This window comes from Canis lupus, chromosome 18, assembly GCF_003254725.2.
Source record: "Canis lupus dingo isolate Sandy chromosome 18, ASM325472v2, whole genome shotgun sequence".
NCBI classification, from domain to species: Eukaryota; Metazoa; Chordata; class Mammalia; order Carnivora; family Canidae; genus Canis; species Canis lupus.
The window spans coordinates 37,138,632-37,165,627 of record NC_064260.1 but is presented as its reverse complement, the minus strand read 5'-3'; the positions used below and the strand labels follow the sequence as shown (position 1 = coordinate 37,165,627).

The following is a 26,996-nucleotide window of genomic DNA, read 5'->3' as shown; positions in this document are numbered from 1 at the left end:
AGGCTGCGTGGCATCCTCACGCGGGGCGGGGGGGGGGGGGGGGGGGGCAGGTGCCGGCGCCCCGGCTCCTGGACCGTGGTGGGAGACAGGGAACCGGGAGGAGCGATCCCGAAGCAAGCGAGCGGCGCGCGGTGGGGCGCGAGTGGTCTCGGCCGGACGCAGGGGCAGGGAGCCCGACTTCCTCCTGAGCACTGGAAAAGCGACGACATAAATCCTTTTTTCCCCAGAAGTGAGGGGGAAAAGAAAAAGGGAGCAGTGCGTCCGCGTCTACCCCGAGCGTGACCCGAGGGCGGCCAGCGGGGCTGGGCCCTCTTGTCTTGATGAGGCCGACGTCGTACCGCACGGGTGGTGACATCTAAAACCACTGCCGAAACCCGGGATCGAACCAGGGACCTTTAGATCTTCAGTCTAACGCTCTCCCAACTGAGCTATTTCGGCTGCTCACGGGCGCCACTTTCCGCATTTCCATAATGAAATAGTACCAGGTCGGTTGTAGCAAGAGGTCAGGGCGAGTGCACCTGGAGGTAAACGTTCAGCAAACATCATAAAGATGCCTAAGCCAAGCCTCTGTTTATAAGCTAGAAATGACAAATGATTTTTACTTTTCTCCGTTGTCTGGACTCGAGAAACGTATGGAATCCAACGGGAAGGCCATTTGCAAAAGGCTTCAGATGTGGCTTTTCAATGTGACCTCCAGGGGAGGTGTGATGGAGTCACTGCCTCTTGTAGGTTAAAAGCACTGTTTTTGCTAAACCAAAGTCTTTAAACTATACTTCGACTTTTGTAACCCCCACCTTGGCATTTTTAAACTTTCAAATATACAGACCACTGTCAAAAAGTGGGGTTGGCTGAGACCTCTCCCAAGCTCTGAGGAGCACACTGTGGTTTAGTGATATCCCCTTTAACAGGTTGCTTTTATCCCACCTTCTCCTATTTCATAATTCTGCATCTCTTGCATTCATATATATGCGATTGAACCAGCCCTAGCCCTAACTGAATCAAGATCTCTGCAGATGGGGCTCCCGATTGCATGTTTTGTGAATTGACCAGGGGAATTTAACATGTAGCCACTCTCGGCATCCCATTCCTGAGTCTCCCCAAAATGTAGCTATAACCAAGAGCCCTATGTTTTAAATTGCTTACTCAATCTCTTCACCGGCATGTCCAGCTCAGAATGTCCAAAAATGAACCCGTCTTTCCCTCTAAATTTGCTACGACTTTCCATCTAAGTTTCCCAAGGCAGAAAAACACAATTTCCTCCCTCCCTCCTTTCCCTCCACCTATCATCAGACTCAAGTGCTGTTCGTTCCAGTTCAGTATTTCTGGAATCCTTCTACTCCTCTTCACTCTTAAATCTTCTCCAACTTCTTCTTTGGTCTTCCTACCTGGGAATCCACACTGGCATCCATCATCTTGCTTAAAAATCCTTCACGGGCTCCCTAACAGAGCAGACACCAAGACTGTATCTGTGTATGGGCTATAGACTCTCATAACCTGGGCCCTTCCTCTCAGCAGCACGGGTGCAGTGGTCTCTCCTGGACTCTGAACTCCAGCCATTCACGCAGCCACCCAAACCCGGGAGGCTTTCCTAGACTTGGCTCTGCGTCTTTGTCCGTGCTGCTTCCTATACACTGCGCTTCCCCATAGCCCCTAGTAAACACACAACTCTCAACTCAGATACATTCTCCTAGTTCTAGAAGGCCTCTCTGACCTGTCTTTGAGAAGCAAGCTCTACATTTTGATGACAATCCTAAGAGTTTCACAAAGTATACACTTTATGGTGAATAACTTCTAAAGATTTTTCTACACCTCCTTTTTAGGGTTGTTTTTCACTTATCTTGTTGAAAGTAGAGTAGGCCCTGAGATTTAAAGGTTTACCATTTTGGTGGGACTTCAGGGGGTTCCTGACAAGTGTTCTAAATTATAATTTTGCTGGGTCATCATTTTGAATCATGAGTGAGTGTGGCAGGCCCTTGGGGATCCACATCATGACCCACTGGGTCATAGCGGCCCATGAAAGGGCTAAAGGAGGGATTGTTAAAATGTTTCAGGTACATTTGACTGTCTTCTATTGGAGGAAATTATATGGCACAGGGCAGGTCAAGATGCCAGATGCAGCTCTCTGCAAATGGCAAGTGTCCACTGCGATGATTTTTAGCTTGCCAAAAAGCAAAAAACCAAAAAACCAAAAAACCCTTCAGGGGCTGAAACTTACCAATGAACCCAGCAATACAAATCAGGCAAATGACTTGAACAGATGACTGGCTTTCCCAAGAACCAGGCTAGAAAAAATAAGGCCTTCCCAAGAACCAAGCTAGAAGAAAACAATCCGGCAACATGGCTAATTCTGTGGACACGAGAGCCCTGAGAAATCAAGGAGCCTGGAGGCTGGCCTTCATGGATGCTCTTTCTTCGGGTGGACTTCCAAAGGGGCGCTATCCACATCACTAAGCCCCTGGAAACAGAAATGTGCGTTACTGCACGATGTGACCTCACCCAGCAGGAAATGACTTCACTGTCAGCTGCCTTCCAACCCAGTTTCTCCCAGAACACAAGGTTGTAGAGGTCACAGACTCCGGGGGTCAAACAAACCCAGCTTTGAATTCCAGCACCATGACTAACCAATTGGCTGTGACCTCAGTGAATTTATTTAAATTAGGGTTTTTTTCCAATGCCTTTGTATTCCACATGACTTTAACATTTACCTCTTAAAAACTGTCCAAGTATAAGCCAGACGGCGCTCAGAATTCCACACTTAGCATGTTGGACGCAGAAGCAGATGGTCAGCCGCAGGGCAGGGCCTGTGCTTGCTCTGATGTGCAGCCTCTCCCCCTCCCCGGGTTCCTTGGACTCCTTTGCCCATCTCCTCCCCTCCCTGAACTCTATAGTAGAAACCTCAACAAGCATCTTCACAGTCCTTAATTCTAAGCCCTCCAAATCAATACTTAATTGTTGGAATGCCTGGGTGGTTCAGTGGTTGAGCATCTGCTTTCAGCTCAGAGTGTGATCCCAGGGTCCAGGACGGGGTCTGGCATCAGGCTCCCTATGAGGAGCCTGGAACTCTATGTCTTTGCTTCTCTGTGTCTCCCATGAATACATTTTTAAAAATCTTAAAAACAAACAAAAAACTTATGTTTCAAACTACAGAATTTGAATCCCTACATGAGACAGCTAAGAATCTGAGAATCTAAATGGGCAAGAGAAACTGAATTCAAGAAAACTTTTATTTTTTGAAGTGAAACAGGCTCAACATCAAAAACACTACAAATGACTCACCTATGCCAAGGTGGGACACTGACAATTATGTTCCATTAAAGCAGAAGGGGCGTTAAAACTACTCTTCTGTCCACAGGCCCTTTAGAATGCTGTCAAATGGTGGAAACATCTGGAAACCCATGCCCAGTTTTTCTTTCAATTTCTCACCAAGAGCAGCTGCCTGATTCCCTAGAACAAACCAGTCAGTTCTCCAGCCCCTCCCACCACCACTTCTTACCTAGTAGGAGTACAAGTGAATCAGACAAATGATATGACTTTTTAAAAATTATTTAATTTAGTAGTTTTCTTGGAAAAAAAAAACAATAAGGCAAAAAAAACGAAAATATATATAGTTTTGTTTTGATGTGACTTCATTTCACCTGAAGGACTCAAAGCTTCTCCATTAGCAGGAATCAGACTGGGGATCAGGCTGGAAATGTAGTGCAGATGGTGGAGGAAGGAAGGTGGGGGATAAAGCAGAGACGTTCTGTTTGGTTGAGGAATTCCTGCTCTGGTTAAAGCCCCCTGATTAGGTCACAGCCTTTCCAGGCCTCCTTGAAAGAAGCCCCAGCACAATCCCACACTTAAGGTGGCAATTGGGGTCTTAGAGGAAACTCCCCAGTGGATGCCCATCTCTCAAATGCACCACAGCTAGGAAGGGGGGTGGTGAGGAAGGAATACTACTAATTTACCCAGTATAAATCCAATTTCCATGCAGGGATGGCTTCCTCTGGAATGATATTTCCCCCAGGACCCACACTGGCTGAGGCTCAGCAGTTAAGGAAGAGAAATGAAAAACAGTAACAAAAAGCATACAAGGAAGGCACCTCAATTTGTGATCCTCAACCAAGGGCGGGCTGCGCAGGGGCAGATTTCTAAACAAGACAACTGAAACACATACGGAACACACAATGAAGGAAGCCAGGGCCCAACAGGAGCAGTTCTCTTACCCACCCCACATGACGGCACTTTCAGCCCCACATCCTAGGAAGAAGTTTCTTTTGGGAATTAGCTGTATGTGCTGTCATTTGGGCAGACGCAGAATTAAACTGGAAACTACCGTCCTGACACTCTACCCATACTCTGCCTAACAAAAGACGGAAAAAGAGGATTTCATTCTCGAGACTCAGGTAATTAGGAGAGCAGAATTTCGACAGCAGTGGGCACTCCATGATACAGACCCAGGATCAAGGCCCTGTTCAGGAGCTGCTGGACGTGATCCTGCTCAGGTTTTGAATCTGTCTGCCCCTCAAAGGTGGAAGACAGAGGAGGCTCCAGTCCACATCAGTGTGTCTGAGAGAGAGTCCCAGGGAGACAAAAGATATCAAAAAAACAAGATTCTGAATGGGAAGAAGGAAAATCAAACAAAAAAAAATTAGATTTTTCTCTACATATATATAATATACAGATATTTAACACATTATTCGAGAGGTGGCTCCAGTCCATGGGGCTTGAGAGATGGTGGAAACTTTTGTTTCAAATTAACTCCTTCTCTCAAATTCTGAAGTCTATCAGAATGGGACAGGTAATGCTTTGCTCCACACTGGGGCACAGACCCAAACAGGTATTGCGCTGAAAGAGAGAGAGAGAGAGATGGAGAGGGAGAGAGAGAGAAGGGGGGAGGGAAGAGGGGGAAGAGCAAGAAAGGCAATGAAGAATGGGGTGAGGAAGAACTGGGAAAGCAAAGTGGCTAGCAGTCTTTTCCATCCTGCCTTTTGTTCTCAGAAGTTCCCCGGCGGAGGAAGTCCGTAAAACTCCCCTGCAAGGATAACGAAGCCTCCTACCGACCACCAGAGTGGCTTGGGTTGCTGTCAAAGGAGGACAGCACAAGGGGTCTATAGGCAAGTGCACATACAAACTTCTAAGAAACATAAGTCTGAGTATTCCAATCTTACAGAACAGGCCCCTCGCAGTTTTTCCGATACTATAGTTATCTCCGGGCCGATGCCCCATGAGACCGATCCCATGTGTGACCCCATTTCGGGAGACATGCCTAAGCTCCACCGCAGTCATTCACGATGCCTCCATTGGTCAAGTCTTCCGTGCTCCTTCCAGGAGCTTCTAAATTCAGCTCTCGCCCTGATCAGCACCAAAATGGCCCGGAATCATGACCTCACAGACCTTGGCCGAGCAGGATGCTACAGGGGAGGGTGAATGACATCATCTGAAAGTGGGGGCGGGAGGGCGAAGAGAGCCGAGGACACGTGGCTGTGCAGAGGTGGAGCAGCGCTACCTTCTGGCCACAAACACAGGGACCTAGTAAGTCGATTTCAGTTTCAATCAGCTAAGGCAACCAGCCAATCACCACCACTGGTGTCTGCTTCTGGTGATTGATTTGGACAAAATGATTGGTTAAGACAGACAAACTGGAGGAAAGCGCTGGGTCAGAATCCCAAACGCTAGCTTTCCCGCACATCCTCTGTCCTCTTCTCCTTTGGATCCTCCTCCTTTTTGTTGCTGCCATTTCAGAAAATGTCCGGGCATGAGGTCCAGTCCTGTTTTTCTTTACACTCCCAGTATCCTCCCCTATAAATATGGGTTAGCTCCTTGGTAACAGGGTCCTTCTTCCGCTCAAACCACAGCGCCTTATAGGGATCATAGGGTGTGCCTAAAGGGGAAGGTGGGTTAAGAAACACAGAATGAGTGCCAGAAACACACGAAATGATTCTCCACGCATCAAGAGAGTGGAAGGTAGGTTCATTACCATCCTCTGTGGCTTTCATTGCTTCTGCTTCTCTCTTCTTTCTGGAAAGTCTCTGCTTTTCCTCCAGGCGCTGCTTCTCAGCATTGGCTTCATCCCAGCGCCCATTCTCCATCAGTCTCTGGTCGGGCCGCAATCGGCTGTCTGTGGGCGCGGTGCCACTTTCCCAGGCGTTGAGCGTCAGGGCAAGCTCAGAGAAGTAGTACATGTTCTCAGCATTCTTCCTACAAGTCAAGGATGAGAAAGATGAAGGGTGATATCAGCGCCCAGTCCCTTGTTACGAACAACCACCAAGCACACTGCCAAAACATGGCCTCTGCAAAGCTGTTCTACAGATGGACAGACCCGAGGACCAGGTCACGGTCCCCTCATGAAGACACCCAGACCAGACCATTCTCCAGCCCCTCCCCCGGCATCACTCACTCCGGGAGTTTGCTGGGTATGTACTGTACTCTGCGGAGATTAGGAAGGAATTCATTATGAAGAGTGAAACATTCTACTAAATGAAAATTCCTTATTCCTATTTCCTTTGCTTTCTCTTTATCCTCTTTCTGGGATAATCTTGGCTGTTACTATAGACTAAACATATGAGATGACAGGAGAAAAATAGCCTCCATCTCATTTTGGAATTCCTTTACTTGACCTCAGAGACCTTTATATTGCCGCTGGGTCTCAGGCTAAGTTGTAAACAGGTGGTCAGCATGTTTCTTGTCCAGCTGCTTCTGAATGGTTTTGCTTTATTATTATTTTTTTTATTTTTAAAGATTTTAGTTGCTTATTCATGAGAGACATATAGAGAGAGGCAGAGACATAGGCAGAGGGAGAAGCAGGCTCCACACAGGGAGCCTGATGTGGGAATCAACCCCTGAATCATTTTGCTTTAAATTATGAATATTTTGGAGCACCTGGGTGGCTGAGCGACCGAGCATCTGCCTTTGGCTCAGGTCGTGATCACGGGGTCTTGGGATTGAGTCCTGCATCAGGCTCCCCGCAGGGAAGCCTGCTTCTCCCTCTACTTGTGTCTTCGCTTCTCTGTGTCTCTCATGAAAACATAAATAAAATCTTTAAAAATAAATAATGAATATTTTTGGCAGACGTGACTTGATTAGTTTCATTTTTCTTGGCAAAAGCACATTATAACTCAAATCATACGGTGACAGCCTTCTGGTAATCTCTCCAAAGGTTCTGATTTCCTTGGCTTGATTCCTCACGTGCTTAAGTGGGAAGGAAGGCAGCAATGCCATCAGTACTGCTCCAAGGTTGGGGTCAAAGTGTTACCCAGACAGCATACATACTGATACTCACGGTAAAGGGTTCCTTTTCCACAGCATGACCCTGCTTTCCTCTGCCTCATGGCCTCTCTGCCGAGCATCACCCCCATTTTCCCCAACGACTGGCTGTACTTTGAAACAATCCATTTTCTCATCCCATGTCCCCAGAAGAGCAAAGTGAACTTTTCCTGATGGATCTGTCACTTCCCCTGTCACCTACAAGGATGGAGAGCAGGGTTTTGGGTTAGCTTACCTGACTACTCTGGAAACCAAAGTCCTACAGTAAATACTGGTTAAATCCTGCTACAATAAATACCATAGAACCACCCATATTATTCTGGTATATTTTTTTGAGCTGCTTAAAATAAATGAGCCACAAGTTGGAGTTTCATCATTTTGTTGTATAGGGTTTTTTGTTGCAATGATACATGAGGGGTAAAGATCCGACTGGTACTCAGAATTATGGCATTTTCTTCTCTCTGGAAGTTAGAGACAGCCACAAACAGATTTAAATCTCCAACTCTTCTTCACTTGACATCAAACTCATGGTGCAATTGACACAGGACTCACACTTAGACTTCACGGCAGTCAAACTACCCATCCTTCTTCCTGAAATCCTTTTATTGGTCCTTCCTCTGTGTTTCCCATTTGCAATCTCTCCTTGCTCTTGACTTTCACTTTCTTATTGTTTTGATCAGAAAAGACAATGATTTGGTTTAGTAATGCAAAATCTAAGTCCCCTTTCCTGCTGACTTTTTCCTTTACCTCTCCTCCCCCCACCCCGCCAAATCACCACATATTTAGGAGATATATACGTTTAGACTATCTATTCATCTATCATTCACACCAGCCCCCAAAGAGTAGGCTTTATTTTTTTCTTTTTTTCTTTTCTTTTTTTTTTTAAGAGTAGGCTTTCTAAGGGATACACACTAAGGAAAAACATTTAAAACTCCAACTTCTCTTACCTTTCTTGCTACATCACGAGAGAAGTAGCTGTAAGGGACAAATTTAAGATTGCACTTGTCTCCTGTCTTGTGGTTCACAATATCGATTTCACCAGACTACAAAATAAAAAGCATCATTTTATTAAGACTGGAGGACTTGAATATGTGCCAGACCCCATGCCCTATACTTTTCCATCGTACACTCTCAGACTCCCTTGGGTAAGGGTTCTGGTCTCAGCCAACCCTGAGAAGCCATGAAATTTCTTTGAAACCTTGGTAAGCGGTATGATTTGCCTTTCAGCACATATGTTGATATTCACATAATAATTTACCTTTTCACCCCACTCATACCCTTCATGAACTCTGTGCTTAAATCAAAGTACTCTACTCACAATTACAAGGTTATACATGGTGGAACTTTCTATACTTTATTTCATTTTCTTTCTATCTTCTAAATCCCAAAGCACTTGAAGACTCAGCTTAGAGCACATGGGTGGCTCAGTTGGTTAACCATCCAATTTTTGATTTTGGCTCCGGTCATGATCTCCAACTTTTGGTTTTTGGCTTAGGTCATGAAATCAAGCCCCTCATGGGGCTCTGTGCTCATTGTGGAGTCTGCTTGAGATTCTCTCTCTTCCTCTCCACCCCTCCCCTTGCTCATTCTCTCTCTCTCTCTCTCTAATAAATAAATAAATAAAATCTTAAGAAAAAAAAAGATTCAGCTTAATTCACACATCTACTGTGAAGGTTTTCCTGACTTGTCAGACAGTATTCCCCCCTTTTTAAAGATTAGTTATTTATTTGAGAGAGTGAGTGAGAGAGAGAGCACAAGTCAGGGGAAGAGGAGAGTGAGCAACACATTCCCCGCTGAGCCAAGAACATGACTCAGGACTCGACCTTGAGACTCCAGGATCAGTACCTGAGACCAAGGCAGACACTTAATCGACTGAACCACCCAGGCACTCTCCCTTTCTTTTCTGAATTTATTATAACCATTGTCTTAAGAGCCAACTGACAATTAATTAGATGTTATCTTAGTACAGCTTTTATGCTAGTGTATTTTGTTAAATACTTTTGAATCTATACATATTTGTCATGTTATCTCCAGTGATACAATAACTCTTTGCAGGACAATGTCTTATCTAGCTTTTTTTTTAAATTTTTATTTATTTATGATAGTCACAGAGAGAGAGAGAGAGAGGCAGAGACACAGGCAGAGGGAGAAGCAGGCTCCATGCACCGGGAGCCCGACGTGGGATTCGATCCCGGGTCTCCAGGATCGCGCCCTGGGCCAAAGGCAGGCACCAAACCACTGCGCCACCCAGAGATCCCTTATCTAGCTTTTTATCCCCAAGACTTCGTGTTCTGCCTAGCAGTCAAGTCTGATGAATAATGAAAGGTGGAAGATTAGGAGCCATGTTTATTATTTTGTTGTACTTTCATAATAGCCAACACGGTCCTAGGAGAGTAGTCACTGAATGAATGTTACAAATTGGTCATTTACAAATAATAATTCGTGGTATAGAAACTCAGGGGACACCTGGGTGGCTCAGCGGTTGAGCACCTGCCTTCGGCCCAGGTCATGATCCTGGAGTCCCGGGATTGAGTCCCACATTGGGCTCCCTGCATGGTGCCTGCTTCTCCCTCTGCCTGTGTCTCTGCCTCTCTCTCTCTCTGCGTCTCTATGAATAAATAAATAAAATCTTTTAAAAATAAATAAATAGATAGATAGATAGATAGATACATAGATACATAGATACATAGATACATAGATAGATACATAGAAACTCGGGGATTATGGGGGCGCTACTGCCTGAGAGCAATTCATGAGAAAAATCAGTAACAACTGTCTGGGGCCAGTTCTCATGCCCTTGATACTGCAGAGACGGACCTACGAACGTACTTCTTCTGCACTTCAGAACACTTTGGGCACCTCTGCTTACCTGATCTATCCACAGCTTGCCCACAATAATGTTGTGCACTGTGGTGGTAACCTTCTTCCAAGTGTAGTGGTGCCCAGTTGCATGGAAAATACAGTGAATGCTACCTGGAAACGGAGACAGGTACACAAACAAGCCAAATATTAGAACAACAGCATCACATTAGCTACAAATAACAATGGATTGATTTTATTCTATCAATATTTCTTACTTTTAAAAGGAAAACAATAAACCAAAAAGGATTTATAATCTTCTTAAATGCTGGAAGCACTGATTGAATTTTTTTCTTCACTTATTTTTAAATTTATGAATAAACTGTAACTAAATGATGACCAACACTCACAACTGATAAAGCTTAGCTAGGAAACGATATTCTGCAATTAGAGAAAAAAGAAAGCAAAAGCTCCAATCTTTTCACCAAGTGTGCCTGCCACACGAGTTGCAAAATTTACAGGAACAGGTCAAATCTGCCCCACATAAAAAAACAAAATTGAATTGTGGAAAAGAGCACATGCTGGCAGTCAGGATGGCAGTGGTGAGGCCCTCTTGTTAGTAAGTAGCCACATGACCTTAAGTAACCTGCTTTTCTAAGGGCCTTAACAATAACATAGTAGTGGATAGGGCAGAACTAGACTGAATCCTGGCTCCAACACTTGTTAGAAGTGTGACCCTGGATTGTGTAATAAGGAACTGGTCTGGTATTTCTCCATGGTTCCTAGGAGGGGACCTCTAAACCCCTGGAATCTCCCAAGTGAGAGGTCCCAGAGGGGACCTCCAGGGAAGAAGGAGGCCTGAAAACTGAATTCTGTCCAGTGGCCAATGTTTCCATCATGCCCACCTAATCAAATCCTAATAAAATCTGTGGACGACGGAGCTTAGTGAAGCTTCCTGGTTGATGTGTCCTGATTCCATGGGAGAAGTCATAGAAGTTCTATGTCCAGGACACTCGCAGACCTTGCTCTATGCATCTCTTCATTTGGCTGGTACTGATTTGTACCTTTTATAATAAAACTATGATAGTGAGGATAGTTCTTTCCTGGGTTCTATGAGTCATCCTAGCAAATTATCTACACTAAAGCCAGTGCGTCAGAAGTACATAGGATCTGGGGCCCCCCAAATTGGTAGCTGGCAACTGAGGTGAGAGCAGTCTTATTGGAGCTGGTGTCCTTAACTTATGCGGTCTACATGAATCTGGCTGGTTAGCAACAGAACTGCACTAGAGTACCAGATCCTGCATATGCTGTGATCTCCCTAGGTCTCAGCTTTATCATCTGTAGACTTGGGATAAGCACACCTTGTCACGCAGTACTGTTTATCTGCCAGTACAATGCCTGAAACATAATGGGTGCTCAAGAGATACAGTCTTCTCTTGTCCCTGTGAGTTCATCTTGCATATAAAACCTAAAGTGAGGTGAAGAGAAGTGCTTAGGGATTCAAAATAATAAAAAAATTTAAAGATAAACATACATATATATATCTTTTTAGAAAAAAGATTTTATTTTTTTGAGAGACAGAGAAAGAGAGCGAGCACGCAGGTGCGAGCTAGAGGAGCAGAGGGAGAGGGAGAGAGAACCCCAAGCAAACTCCATGCTCCACGTGGAGCCTGACGCAAGGCTCAAATTCATGACCGAGATCATGACCTGAGCCAGAATCAAGAGTCAGACACTTAACCGACAGAGCCACCCATATATACACCCTATATGTATATCCTTATATACATGTTGACTAATACAGTTACAGTACTGGTAGAAGTCTAAGCTCTCTCTGCAACCACTAATGAACAGAAGACTAATTATGTGTCTTTCTTGTACATGAGACTAAACTAGCCCTGTTGGCTGCAGCAGCAGTGATGACAATGACACCCAGGACAAAAGGAGCAGCTCTGCTGACAGCACCAGTTGTGTCCTAGGCACCGTGTTACACTCTCCTCATCTATTAGCTCATTTAATCTTCACAACACCCTTTCAAATACCTGTGTCATCTACACACATGCTAAGTCTCCTGCTCAATACTTCTTCTACCACCACTGCTGTCTAGAGTCCTCTCTTGCCTGAAGCTAATAACATTGTTTCGGTCCCACTTCCACCATAGTCACCTTCAAGTCTCTAGTCAAAGTGATGTTTAAGACATGTCACGTCAACTTACCACACTGTGTAAAATCTCTAGTTTCTTCCCACTGCAATGAAAACCAAACCCAACTCCTTTCCCTCATGTACAAAACCCTACAAGATCCGGCCCTTGGGATATCTGGGTGGCTCGGCAGTTAAGCATCTGCCTTCGGCCAAGGGCATGATCCTGGAGTCCCAGGATTGAGTCCCAAATCGGGCTCCCTGCATGGAGCCTGCTTCTCTCTCTGCTTCTTTCTTTGCCTATATCTCTGCCTCTCTCTGTGTGTCTCTCATGAATAAATAAATAAAATCTTTTTTTTTTTTTAAAGCTTTTATTTATTTATTTATTCATTCATTCATGAGAGACAGAGGGAGAGGGAGGCAGAGACACAGGCAGAGGGAGAAGCAGGCTCCATGCACCGGGAGCCCGACGTGGGATTCGATCCCGGGTCTCCAGGATCGCGCCCTGGGCCAAAGGCAGGCGCCAAACCGCTGCGGCACCCAGGGATCCCCAAATAAATAAAATCTTAAAAAAAAAAAAAAAAAAAAAGGAAAATATCTGGTCCTGGCCAACTCCTCAGATTATGCTCGAAAGCTGCTGTGGCCTTTGTGCTCCTTGAGCAAACATGCTGTGCTTATTCCCCTCTCGGGGCCTTTATCTATAAGGGCGTCTCTGCTGGGACATTCTTCTCCAGATCTTCTGATTGGTTCTTTTTATTAGTTAGGTGTCTGCTCAAATGTAACCTTGCCAGAGAGAATTTCCGTGTCCAAGGAACCACTAACACACTCGCTTCTCCACCATTCACCCCATCTCTGCTTGCTCTAGTTCTTCATAGAACTACCACTGTCTAAAATTAAATAAATATAGACAAAAAATAATATTTAAGTGTTTGTTTACTTTTTTGTCTGCTTAAGAAAAGAATGCAAGCTAGGGCGTCAGGTGGCTCAGTTAGTTAAGCACCGACTCTTGATTTCAGCTCAGGTCATGATCTCAGGGTTGTCAGATAGAGCTCTGTACTGGGCTCCATGCTGGGCATGAAGCCTGCTTAAGATTCTCTCTCTCTCCCTGCACCCCTCTTCCCCTGCTCACACAGACACTCTCTAAAAGAAAAGAATGCAAGCTAAGTGAGGGCAAAGTGGTTTTTGTCCACCATTACATACCCACAGCACCAAAAAGAGTTTCCAGCATATAGTAGGCACTCAAATACCTAGTGATACCTCAGCTGCGGGCACTATTACCCCTGTATTTGTTTCTATTGCTGCTGGAACCAACTTCCACAAACTCTGTGGCTTAAAACACAGGTTGCTACTCAACTGCTACATTTCTGGAAGTCAGAAATCTAAAATCAAGGTGTCAAAAGGCCTATGTTCCCTCTGAAGGGTCTACAGGAGGCCCACTTTCTTGCCTTTTCCAGCTACCAGAGGCCACCTGCATTGTCCATTCTGTGGTCTCCTAGTGTCACTCAAAACTCTTGCTTCATCCTGAGCATAAGAAAAATGAGTTTTGTGGCATTTTAACTTGCCCTACTTCCATCTTCCTTTCCCCAGCTTGGCAGTAGCCTTGAGAACCAGCAATTTCACAATCACCGTAGATGTGAAAAGCAGCAAGCAGCTTAGCAAACACTGGTGGAAGCAGACGATATGAAGCTCCCCAAAAGCCCAATCTCCAAGGAACTGTCATTATCTGACCGATTTGGTGGTTCCCAATCACAAGGCTTGCCTTTATTTGACTTGACTCAGTACCTGCTCATCTCAAACAGCCTTTTCCCAGGGGTGACAAGCAAAACACCAATGGTAATTGTTTAACATAGCAGCTGCCTGAGGTGGTGTTCATAATTGGAGCAGTTAAGGGGGCCCCGGGGTGACTCAGTTGGTTGAGTGTCCGACTTCTTGTTATGGCTCTGGTCACGATCTCAGGGTCGTGAGATTAGCCCTGTGTTGGGCTCTACACAGAGTGTGCAGCCTATTTGGAATCCTCTCTTTCCCTCTCTCTCCCCCTCCCTTGCTTGCTCTCTTTCTCGCACTAAAACAAAACAAAACAAAAAAACAAAAACAACTGCTCCAATTGGAGCAGTTAAATAAATTATGGCTTCAAATTCCAAATTTGATGAAAAACATTAACCTACATATCTAAGAGGTGTAACTCCAATAGGATAAACTCAAAGAGCACCACACTGGAACCCATCATAGTCAAAATACTGAAAAAGAGAACCTTGAAGCAGTAAAGAGAAAAGTGATGCATCAAGATAAATGATCCTCAATAAGATTATCAGAAACTTCAGAGGCCAGAAGGCAGTGGGATGACATATCCAATAATGCTGAAAGAAAACAATGATCAAACCAAGAATTCTATATCCAACAAAACTATCCTTCATAAAAAACGTAAGACATTTCCAGGCAAACAAAAACTGAAAGAATTCATAGCTATTAGATCTTTCCTTCAAGAACTATACCAAAGGAAGTCTTTTGGGCTGAAATGAAAGGACAGTGGACAGCAACTTAAATCTACATTAGAAGAGACCAGTAAAGATAACTATAATTAAACTATAAAACAACAGTATTAATGTATTTTCTACTTGCAGCTTTTTTTTCTGCTACATGATTTAAAAGATACTTGTATAAAGCAACAGTTATAAAACTATGTTGATGGGATTATAATATATAAAAATATAATTTACACAAAGATAAAAAGCACAAAGGAGGAAAGAGGTACAGGATCCATATATCTGCAAAGTTTTTACATACTATTGAAATTAAATTGGTATTAATCTTTTTTTTAAAATATTTTATTTATTCATGAGAGAGAGAGAGAGGCAGAGACACAGGCAGAGGGAGAAGCAGGCTCCATGCAAGGAGCCCAATGTGGGACTCGGTCCTGGGTCTCCAGGATCAGGCCCTGGGCTAAAGGCGGCACTAAACCGCTGAGCCACCCAGACTGCCCCTAAATTGGTATTAATCTGAACAAGAAGCTTAGATATTAATTGTATGACCTGGGATAACCACTAAAATAATACCTTCGAAAATACACTTGATCTAGCCAAAAGGCTGAGAAGCAATCCTTCAAAAATATAGTAAAAAGAGATAACAAGGGTATTAAAATGGTAAACTAGAAAAATATCTATTTGATACAAAAGAAGGAACTAATAGAGGAACAACAACAACAACAAAAAGATATACAGAAAAAAACCCAAAAAGCAAAAATAGCAAATGTAAATTGTAACTAATCAGTAATTATATTAGTTATAAGTAATCACTAACGAAGAAGTAGAAACTGGAAGAACGAATAAAATATGTAAGGGGAATTTTTTTACTAAAATGCCACTCTGGAGCAAATTCAAGGTCCCTGGAACCCAATAAGTAGTGTCACTGACAGAGATCATCAGGCTGACTGGTTGTTTCATTCATATTCCCAATTTGCGATTCTTGGGTTACAGAGCTCCAAAACTATAAAACAATATCCCTTTAAATGTGTCTCTTTAGGGAACCTGACTGGCTCAGCTGGTAGAGCATACGGCTCTTGGCTATGAGTTGGAGCCCCACAATCGGTGTAGAGAAATTTAGATTATTACTTAAAAACCTTAAAACAAATAAATAAATACCTGTATATATGAATGTGTCTCTTTTCTTTTTTTTAGAAAGAGAGAGAGAGAGCAGGTACAAGGGTAAAGTGGTGGAGGAGGGCGAGGAGAGGGCTGAGGGAGAGGGAGAAAGAAAATCTGAGAATCCTAAGTAGGTTCCATGCTTAGCAAAGAGCCTGATGCAGGACTCAATTTCATGACCCTGAGATCATGATTTGAACCAAAATCAAGAGTCAGATGCTTAACCTACTGAGCCACCCAGTTGCCTTAAATTGTCTCTTTCACCTTTTGCACTACCACCTGGTTCTAGTGCCTTGGAACTTGATGAGCAAATTCACATGTATTCTCTGCCACTGTTTTCATTTTGCACACTTCCATTATGTTTTTTTTTTTTAGCATTGTTTTTTTTTAATTATTATTTTTATTTATTTATTTATTTATGATAGTCACAGAGAGAGAGAGAGAGAGAGAGAGAGAGAGAGAGAGGCAGAGACATAGGCAGAGGGAGAAGCAGGCTCCATGCACTGGGAGCCCGATGTGGGATTTGATCCCGGGTCTCCAGGATCGCGCCCTGGGCCAAAGGCAGGCGCTAAACCGCTGCGCCACCCAGGGATCCCTCCATTATGTTTTCTAGAAGCACTCTTCTTTCTACATTGCAAGGATTCTAACTTTTCTAGTCTATTTTACAAGGAGACTCAGACTCCTTGTTATACCACCTCCAAAAACTATCTGCTTACAATCCTGTAATCCTGTCCATAAATCATTCTTCAGTGACATCTATTGTTTTACCAATTTACCCTAGGAGAGTAGAGTGCCCTTGCAAATGTGAAAATTTCACTGCAGGATTCTCCTTCCATGTCACTGATCCAAACTATTAAATACAGCCATCTGCAGGACCAGTGCCCAGAAATCCCATTCTCTGTACATCAGTTTCCTGTCACTATGTTAATTCTTTGTTCAATCTCCCTATGAAAGCTGGGATCTTTGTTTTGTTAACTTATACTTCCTGCCTGGTACATGGCAGGTACTCGGTATTTAATGGATTGAGGGACTTAAGGCAACACATCCTGGTGACCTGAATCCTTAAATAACCATAGGAATAGAATCCTATCAAAGATAATTTTTTAACTCTAAAAAGTTAGATCTACCACATATATCATGTTCATATAGTTACTTGCCCCTTAAGGAACTCTAGATTCATCAAATCACAGAGAAAATGTATAGCGGGATCCCTGGGTGGCGCAGCGGTTTGGCGCCTGCCTTTGGCCTGGGGCGCGATCCTGGAGACCCGGGATCGAGTCCCACATCGGGCTTCCGGTGCATGGAGCCTGCTTCTCCCTCTGCCTGTGTCTCTGCCTCTCTCTCTTTCTCTCTCTGTGACTATCATAAATAAATAAAAAAAAAATTAAAAAAAAAAAAAAGAAAATGTATAGCATATCACTGACAGATTTCTTGCTATTTATTAGATTTATCGCTACTTTTAAAATGTATACAACCCTCTTTTTTTTTTTTAAGAGATTTTATTTATTTATTCATGAGAAACACAAAGAGAGAGAGAGAGAGCCGGTGGGGGGGGGGGGGGGGGGGGCGGAGAGACAGAGGCAGAGGGAGAAGAGCAGGCTCCATGCAGGGAGCCTGATGTGGGATTTGATCCCGGAACCGTGGGATCACAACCCGAGCTGAAGGCAGATGCTCAACTGCTGAGCCACCCAGGCATCCCACAACCCTCTTTAGAATTAAAAATAACCCATCCCTTTGGAGAGCCTCAGGGAGCCTCCAAAATGTTTCCATGGATGAAAGTCATATTGTAATATGACCACTAACATCCTAGTTCTGAAAATTAGGTAAGAACATCCCAGGATTTACTACTCTTAACCTAATACTTCTGAAATCGTTATCATCAAAGACAGTTAAGCAATTTGAGTCTTTTCTAAGGTCCTCAGTAAACATCAAGACCAAAATCACTCAGTCACCTTTTCATCTAAGAGCCTTTTGCATATTAGCCACGAGGCAGTAGAGCTAACACTCTCATTTCTTTTCTTCCTTTCATATATTACAAACATTCCTGCATTTGTTTTCTGGCTAATTTCTGTTTTCTAGACAATTTCCCATTTCTATACCTGCTACATTTTGTATTTCTGAGAGAAAGGAGAGTTTACTAAAGACAAGGACTCCAGCCCAGCACTATGGCTGCCTCATGATAGACTAAAACGGGAAATGGACCACCACCAGGGGCTTAGGCAGTTACTGTCAGTTCTGTCTCTAGGGAGCTACTGAGTTTCTCTCTGTCTGCTTTGTGTTTTTCAGCAATTACTCTTCTAGACACACATGGCCAAATGTGGCTGCTCTGGTTCAAGAGAGCCTTGAGATCTCTACTACACTTGGCGAATAATCTCATTTCCCTTAAAGTACAGACTCCCCAACACTGCATATTAGAATTCCTATTCCCAGGCCTGATCTTTTTGATCTTGGTGCACAATTAACTTGTCATGCAAAAAAATCTTTTAAAATGAAGTTTCAACTTACCTGGAGTTCAGCCATTATATAAATGATACCTCACCCTTCCCAGTGGTAGAAGAGAGAGGCGAGAAAGGAGAGAAAAAGGGGAGGGACTGTCCAAGAGACCTAACCTTGCAGTCACAAGAGCTGTGATTCATGGAGTGAAACTGATAGCTCGAGTAATGGGGACAACACCACCAGCTAGCAGTAAGAGTTTTAAGCATGCTAGATTTTATATTCTAAAATCACACTTAGAGATTTATTAGAGATAGCTAACAAGAAGCATTTATGACTGAAAGGCTCCTTAAAGACTCTCAGGCCTCCTCACTCATTTGAGAGCTGAGAAGTGAAATGACCTGCCCAAAGCTAGCAAGTACAGTTCAGTGCCCCAATCAGACTTCCAGTCTCTTGATTGCTAACCCAGTGACCACTTTTTTCATGCCAGAAGATCAAGATCTTTCATTCATAAAAGACGGCGGCCTTACCGAGGGGCATGATGGAGAGGTATTTGCCTCGGAACTTGCTGGTGATTTTGATTTCCTGTCGCAATGTCCAGCCATTTTTGGACTCGGCATGGTGTGCAGCAGCAGGGGGATGATGACTCACCTTGAAGAAATCAGTGGTTCAGATTCAGACAGAAGGAGAAGGAAAAGATACTGCCTCTGAATTGGTATGATAAACACCCAAAGTGCACACTTGACAATTTTATATTCACAACAGTAGGTGAGTACCAGGGCCTCCAGTGTTGAAGCCCTAAAGGAAAAGAAGGCAGTCTGGGGTGACAGGCATGGAATTTCTACAAACAGTAACCCCCGGGGGTAACAACCAAAAAGACATCTCTTTCTTTAAAAAGTAAACGTGTCACAGTCCCGAGGCTCCTTTACCTGCTCACAGAGGGAACGGTACCCATTTTCCTCTAAGCGGTCTAGCTCAAAGGTCTCCCCAAGGAGTGGGTTGAATGGCTTGCTGGTACGGAAGACAGTAGTGGAGTAGGAGGACACGGTAAAAGCTGCAACATAACAGAGCTGTTCTAGAGAGTTCTCACATTTTGCAGCTCGGTCTAACAGCTCGTGGTATTCCAGATCTTCAGTAAGGCGCTGAAGCATGGATAAGGGCTCATTAAAGTTCACCTGTCAGGAAAAGAACAGATTTTAAAACTTTGCCCACACATCTATAAGAGACAGCTGAATATCTGCAGGTGGAGAGATATATCGAGATGTTGAGATGATAAAGCAAATCACTGGGAAGAAAAGAGGCCTTTGCTTTGCTCAGGAGACCACCTCTAAGATCTAACCTATAAGTAACACACTCTCCCTGGCCAACTGTCCATGTCAATGAGCGGTATAAATCAGTTTTCATTTATTTCACTAAGTGCAAGCTCTTTGAGATCGGAACCGTGCCTCTTTGTTCGTCACTGCATGTTTGAGAGCCATCGATGCTTTACCTGTAGGAAACTGGTATCGAATAGGTATAGAAAGAATGAAATAAAAGAAGAAATGTATTTTAGCACAAGTATAGCCAGAGAGGGAGTGAGGCATTTAAAATTCTTGAGGAAGAAAATAAAGGATAATAAGTTATAAGTAGAGGCTTATCCTGACTGGTGAAAAGAAAACATTACAAAAGTTAGCTTCTATTCCTGGACAAGACAATTGCTAATGATTGTTTCAGATCTCTATCAGGGCAGGATTCTGGTTTCTTCTCTCAGGCTGGACAGTTGTGTTCTGGACTGGAGTGCTCATGACGGGGGTTGACTTGAGTGTTTCTGCCTTTCACATTTCAAAGCCAACTTAGGGCTTTCAACTGCAGGATAAAGCAAGTATGTATGTGTGTGTGCTTCTGTTGGGGAGAAGACGTTCATTTATACCCTTAATTGAGTCCTCATGTGTACCGGACCCTATACTACCCACTGGGTATAAAGAGATATGAACATAAGAGACACTGTCTCTCCAACTCCCCCCAAAAAGAGTTAGCTTCTAAATTGCCTATTTGAAATTTAAGATGACTTTACTACTTAAAAAATTACTGTAAAAACAGGTTAGGTTCCCAGGCTAGCCCACAAAGCTTACTTTAGCTTTACAATACAACAATCTCGCTGAACAAGCCTGCATATCATTAGCCTGAGTCCTGAATCCAGAGAACAGAGGAAGGAGGAAAACAATTCCCTTTCTATTGAATAGAGCTGGCCTAGAGCAATATTTCAGCAAAAACAAACAAACAAAAACACTTCTCTTTCCTACGATCCCACCTCTTTTTCTGCATTTTTGTCCAACCTCCTACCCACCAATCCCTGAACCACATACTACCCCGTTCACTGCCCTCTCAATTGTGAAGTATCTTGTAATTTCCACTATAACAAACTTTACAAAGTATAAAGGAAAAAATTTATCTGAGATGCCGTTACCCAAAGATAACCATTATATTTTCATGTTTGTTTCTATGCATTTATACATTTAAAAAAAAAAAAAATAGGCTAGAGTCTGCTTTTTCTCTGAGAAACACACCCAGCATTTCTCCATGAGAAATTTCCCAGTGAATGCAGAGCCACTGCACCAACATTAGAACACAACATTAGGACCTACCCTGCTTCAACTAAAACGGGGTCACACTACAAAATCCCTCTCAATACTGAGAGATACTTAGAGAACAACAGTGGAAGAAAAAATGCACACAAAGGGTAATGGACTAATACGGCTCAAATCCTCAAGAGTCTTTTTACGGAAGGTACTTAGAAACTACGCCAACAAAACCTCTCATTGGCAGAGTTTCAGGCCACGTGAAGTAATGCTTGCACGCATGTTGAGGAAAATGGGATGGGTATGTGCTCCATGGGTGGCTACAAGACATATGGGCACAGCCTGGGCCTAGAATCAGTGCATCCTTAAGCCCTAGCTCTTCTTCACACTCACACAACACTCACACACACACATACGCACTCTTACACACACACTCACACACTGCCCTGGCCACCAACAACTGTTTCAGGAACCCAAGTTTCTCTAAAGGCACCAAGCTTTTCATATTGGTTATTTTATCACCCAGAGGCCCAATAGGGAAACAAATGAATCCGCGAATTAAAGCAGAAGGAAGGAAGGAATTCATTACACGGCTGATGGAGACTTAGCCGGCCGAGGAAGACAATTTGGAGATCACAACAGCAGGAGGCCATGAGCATGGGGCTGGAGGAACAAAGAGAGGCAGTGGTAGAACCATGGCGCAGAGGCCAGAGGCCAGAGGCACTCGGCAGTAGCTGAAGCCTCAGGGGGCCTGTCCAATGGAAACCAAAGCCACACAGCCATTGCCAAAGCACTGCCCAGGAGAGAAGGCATGGCCAGGGTCCCCCGCAAACTCCTACTGGTGCCTCACCCTGATGGAGCCCAGCCAGGTGCCAAAGCACGGAAGCCTGAGAAATAGCCTAGAGGAACCAGCTCTCCCGTGATGCATCGCAGTGCAGGCAGAGGGCGAGGACTAGAGCTTTGGGCAAACAGACAGAGAACCGCACACCTGCCATGGCAATGTCAACAAGGAACTAGTGGTAAAGGAGACAGCGAGGTCACCCATATTCAGAAGCTATTTCTGAGCAGGAACTGCCTTTCCTGCTCACCTCCCCACTACTTTTTGTAAGACACCAGGAAAGTGGGGCTTCTTTTTAGGCCCCCAGTAAACCAATGCTTTTATGTGTCTATAGGGTGCTAACTCATGGCTTTTTCTTGTTAACAGTTTTCTAACAAAAGTCCTACACACTTCCATATAAATCTATTTGTTTTCTAAGACCTAGTTAATTAATTACTTCAACATTTGCTAAATAGTATATATGTGCCAGGCACTGGCTAAGCATCAAAGATATGAAGACCAGGGCAGCCCTGGTGGCACAGCAGTTTAGCACCGCCTGCAGCCCAGGGTGTGATCCTGGAGACCTGGGATCGAGTCGCACGTCGGGCTCCCTGCATGGAGCTTGCTTCTCCCTCTGCCTGTGTCTCTGCCTGTGTGTGTGTGTGTGTGTGTGTGTGTCTCTCATGAATAAATAAATAAAATCTTTTAAAAAAAAGATATGAAGACCAGTAAGACACAGTCCCTACTCATGAGGAACGCAGTCTGTGGAGAGACAGAAGCCACGTTGGTCCCTGAGACCCAAGAGGGGAGGAGAATACTTTCTGTATGCTACGCCCCCCCCCCCATTCTTTCCTCCTTCTGCAAGAAAACAGAACCCCCCGATGTTTAACTAGGCCATGCCACTGACAGTAGGAATCTTCCTTTCCAGCTAGCTGTGGCCATATAACTAAGTTCTGGCCAGAGACTGAAGTGAAACTAGTTCATGCAACTTCCAGGAAGCACTCGTAAAAGACAGAGCATGCCCTTCTCTTCCCTTCTTTTTGCTGACTGGAATGAGACGCTGATGGTCCCAGCTGGAGCAGCCACTTCAGACTTAGAAACTGAGGCCACAGATAGCAGAGCAACAGGATAGAAAGAAACCCAGTACTGAGAGTGTAGAGAATGGTACCAGCCCTGGATCCCCGATTTCTGGACTTTAACATGAGAATGAGTTAAGCTAGTATTTGTTTAAAGCAGGGGTTGGCCAGCTTTTTCTGTAAAAGGTTAGATAGTAAATATTTGTATGGCCCTCAAAGCCTAAATATTTACTATCCCATATGACACTACCATATGGTCTCTGTCATAGCTTCTCAACACTGCTATAGGATGAAAGCAGCCACAGACAATAAAGTACATGAATGATAGTCACCGTGTATCAACACAACTTGAGGGGCACTAACATCTAAATTTCATGTAATTTTCACATCATGTCCTCTTTTCCATTCTTTTGAAATATTTAAAAATACAAAAACCCTTCTTAGTTTGCGGGCTGCATAGATAGCAGCCAGATTTGGCCTTGAGGCCCACAGTTTGCAAACCCTGGGTTTAGACAAACAGATTTTGGCTTTGCTTCTTTAAATTGATACTATGTGTAACAGACACACTGGTACAACACCAGGCAGACGGTAGGCACTCAGTAAATGCTAAGGTAATGAGTGAGCAATGTTGGAACACAACCTGTTGGAACACAAGACAGAGCCAACTCACCCTGACCGGATGCATGGGTGAAAGCTGGCTAAAGAGATAATGGTAGAACTGAATCCTGAAGGCTATTAGCCACAGGAAAAGAGAAGCGGCAAGGATGAGTGGGGAGCTGATGAAAGTTTGGGCAGAAAGAGCAGTCTGTGCAAATGCCCTAAGGGGGAGAAAAACCAAGAAGCCTCCGCATACCTGAACGTGACTCTGAATGACTAGATCACCAGTGTAGGTGGAGCCCGGTCCAAGGGAGGAAGTACCAGGCCCACTAAGGAATCTGGACTACTCTCAAAGCCAAAAAGGATCCAGTTAAGGATTTTAGGCAAAGGAGTAACATGACTAAGTTTGTAATTTTAAAAAGGTCATTTTGGCAGCAGTGCGGACAGACTGGAGGAGGGCAAGATGGGAGGCAAGGAGGTCAGTCCAAACACCAACTTCATCATGGAGATGGTCCTCATCTTCCCATAGTGAACGGACTGTTTTTTGCTTCTATGCTTCTGTGCTTTCCCAAGCTGTGTATGGCCAGCACTTCCCATTAGCGCTACCATAAAGAGTAAAATTCTGTACCTGTTTGCACTTCTGTTTTCAGCTACATGCTTTTAGAAAAACATAAACTGTGCTAGATTTATTTGTACATGCCCCCAGCTTAGGACTCTGCTCATATATAACTGCCATTAAACAAATGCATCTGATTCTAAGTGATCTGGAAACACACCAGATCTACAGACTACATTAAAGCGGCTGATTTTCAGGCACAGTTTATGATTGCAAGGGTAACAAAGGCCATGCCACGCACAAACCGCCTCTCAAGTGCGTGGGACCGTCACGGCAGCACTCTTCCCACTGAGGCCCACGAGGCCCGAGAGGCTCTCTGGGCAGGCCCAGATGTGCAGGAACCTCACCGGCATGGGGATCTTTGAGAGTTCTTTTCCAATGCAGTTCTTCATGATGCTCCATAAATTGAGGCTATAGTTTGGCTTGTATGGTATTCTAGTTCTCTTTTCCTTCTTGGTCTCTTCCAGCTGATGCTTGTACTAAGGGCAAAAACAGAGCCATTCAATCATCCACAAGGAACAGAATACCCAGTATTTATAACCTTCCCTCCCACCCCCCACCCCCCGTATTAAAAAAAGAATCAGTATCTCACAGTGCCTTATAAGCAAATCCTTGGGAATCACACCCACATCCCTCACCCGATGGCACCCAAATGAGAGTCACCTGTTCATCCAGGCTGATGTCACTGCTGGCCCCACTGATGTTGCTGCCAGTACGTCTACACAGGTGGGAAACATGTGAGAATCAGAACAAAGATCAACAACTATAGTTGGGTCCTCGCCAGGTCTCTACAAAGCGGAACGCAAAGCACGTTGTGCAAACTTCAGAACGGGTGATTAAATGACAACACTTAGAATATGCATGAATTTAAACATCTGTGGAGAACCTGCTCATGTAAACAAGTTGGCAGTTTTCCACTCATTTAAGGAAGAGTCCAGATCTTGGTTAACATTGACAACTTCAACAATCCCACTGAAACATTTCTCAACCTTGATGGTCAAGATGTGTTCATTCTGGGGTGAGTCACGGACAACTTACTTGTGGCCCAAGTTTTCAGGCATGGTGATGATCTCAGGAGCATCAAAAAACTCATTCTCATCATCTTCATCACTCATGTCTCCTTTGCCAGAACAGCACTGATCTGCAAGGAGAGGAAAACCATTTGTTTACTTTGGCTCTGTTTACCAAAAACCCAGCAGGATCTTTACCATGCGGACTACCAACATGGCAACACATGGTAGAACCAGAAATAAACAGCTCTAATTCCCTGGCACAGGTCACTGATCCTGGAGAGTTTGCAGTTCTTCTATCAACAGCAGAAAACCACCTGGCTCATAGCGACCTACCTTTTCCAGAACCAGCACTGCCAGGAGTGTTTGCTGGCAGCACAGTGGCCCCCCGGAAGGCCCTCTCCAGGTGATTGTGTTGCTTTGCCAGTTGCTCCAAAGTCTCTTCCAGCCGGATACGCTGGTCTCTTTCGTACTGAAGGGACTTCTGCCATTTCTTACTATGGGTCTGGGCTAACATGAGGAAATCTCTACAGGCCTGTGTGGAGAAAGGGTTGTGTCAGCTCAACGCAGCTAGTCAGAGATTTCCCTCAGGTCTCTGTCAGCCCATTAAGTAACCTTGTTCTAGGAACTTTAGCAAATTACAGTAAAAGACTCCTTGTTATTCTACAGTATCAGGGACAGCCAGCTCCGTGATGAAATCAAGGTCAACGCCAGAAAAAAAAAAAAAAAACTGAACATGGTTGTCATGGTTCTTTTATATATTCCTGGTCATGGGACTAAAAAATGCCAAGTGAGCAGCAAACCCAGACAAAGTATTTGTGGCAACATCGCAAAGGACAACTATGTGAACTGAACCAAAAGAAGCAATACTAACTAAAGGAAAAGATGAGGAGAAGCAGAGGGTAACTGCTTTCAGTATATTCTTGACCACACTCAGGTCACAAAGTTGATGAATTCAGATGCTGAGAACAGGGAGTCTGCCTTGAATTAGATCAAAATGGGGAAAAGTAACTGGTTTTTATTTTTGAAGAGAGACAGGTAACCTTAAAAACTAGAAGCCTACCTGAGGCATCAAAGAAGGAATCTACAGACAAAACACAGACCTGATCACATTATCCCCTTCACTGGCTCCCCACTGAGAACCTAACTCTTGGGTTGAATGTCCAGGGCCCTTCAGGTGGCCACCCTTGCCTTGGATCCTCCTCCTCAGGCAGCCGGACCTACCCCTGCACCTGATGGTGGAGCCACACTGACTGGCTCGCCATCTCCTGGACACACAGTTCTTTTGGGCCTGCTACTGCACGCATGTGCTAGTTGTGTTGCCAGGAATGCCCTTTCCTACCCACTTCCTCAACTTGGCCAAGTCCTCTCCATTCTTTAAGATCTATGGCAAATGTTACTTCTTCAATGATTTCGTAAGCTGCCAATCTCTCCTGTGCATTTCCATAGCACTTTGTGCACACTTCTGTTTTAAATCATCCACAGCAGTATTGTGACTGATTTTGTCTCTCCAGGTGGATTATGAGCGACTTGAAGATACCATTTATACCCTAATTATATACATCTCTCCAACTCCGAACTTAGTTGCTCTGTACATACTAGGAGCCTGACAAAACCTGCTTAATAATGAAGGAGGCAATGTAAGCTTAAAAGTCTATGCCCTGTTATGGAGAAACTAAAAGGTAAACAGATTATCTACTCCCATGGTTTCAACCTTTGCCTATAGGCTAATGATTACAAAATCAGTAATTCCAGCTCTGCATTCACAGAGACAGAATATCCAACTGTCTGTCCAATGGTTCAAGGTGATCTCAAAATCACTGGATCCCAGAGTGAACTCACCACGTTCCCTTTCGGACTCTGCTTCTCCCTTGGGTGTTTACTCTCCATGCCAGGAACAGTACCAGGCCCTTTCCCCTGCCCAAGCAAGTAAACTAGGAGGCACCCTGGATTCTTAATTTTTCTTCCCTCCCCACTTCCGATTATCAAGTCTTATTGATTCTTCTTTAATATTTCTGGGGTCTGTGTACACTTCTTTCCATCTTCCACACCCAGAGGAGTTCTACTTGTG

General features: G+C 44.2%; 1 protein-coding gene and 1 non-coding gene across 2 annotated transcripts in view; both read right to left on the bottom strand.

Moving 5' to 3' along the window:
* Positions 1–365: 365 nt before the first annotated feature.
* Positions 366–438, bottom strand: TRNAF-GAA (transfer RNA phenylalanine (anticodon GAA)). The gene has a single exon. It is a non-coding gene; the product is annotated as a tRNA-Phe (tRNA).
* A 3,089-nt stretch (positions 439–3,527) lies between these two features.
* The window catches only part of LOC112663406 (oxysterol binding protein), a 34,568-nt gene continuing 11,099 nt past the window's right edge, over positions 3,528–26,996 (bottom strand). The window contains exons 4-14 of the mRNA XM_025452317.3: positions 25,262–25,460; positions 24,954–25,056; positions 24,579–24,633; positions 24,263–24,394; positions 19,181–19,426; positions 18,782–18,902; positions 10,115–10,218; positions 8,193–8,288; positions 7,262–7,443; positions 5,960–6,180; positions 3,528–5,863 (exon numbers count right to left, since the gene is read on the bottom strand). Coding sequence (XP_025308102.3) covers positions 5,721–5,863; positions 5,960–6,180; positions 7,262–7,443; positions 8,193–8,288; positions 10,115–10,218; positions 18,782–18,902; positions 19,181–19,426; positions 24,263–24,394; positions 24,579–24,633; positions 24,954–25,056; positions 25,262–25,460 — 1,602 coding nt within the window. The 3' untranslated portion in view covers positions 3,528–5,720. The remainder of the gene's footprint in view (positions 5,864–5,959; positions 6,181–7,261; positions 7,444–8,192; positions 8,289–10,114; positions 10,219–18,781; positions 18,903–19,180; positions 19,427–24,262; positions 24,395–24,578; positions 24,634–24,953; positions 25,057–25,261; positions 25,461–26,996) is intronic.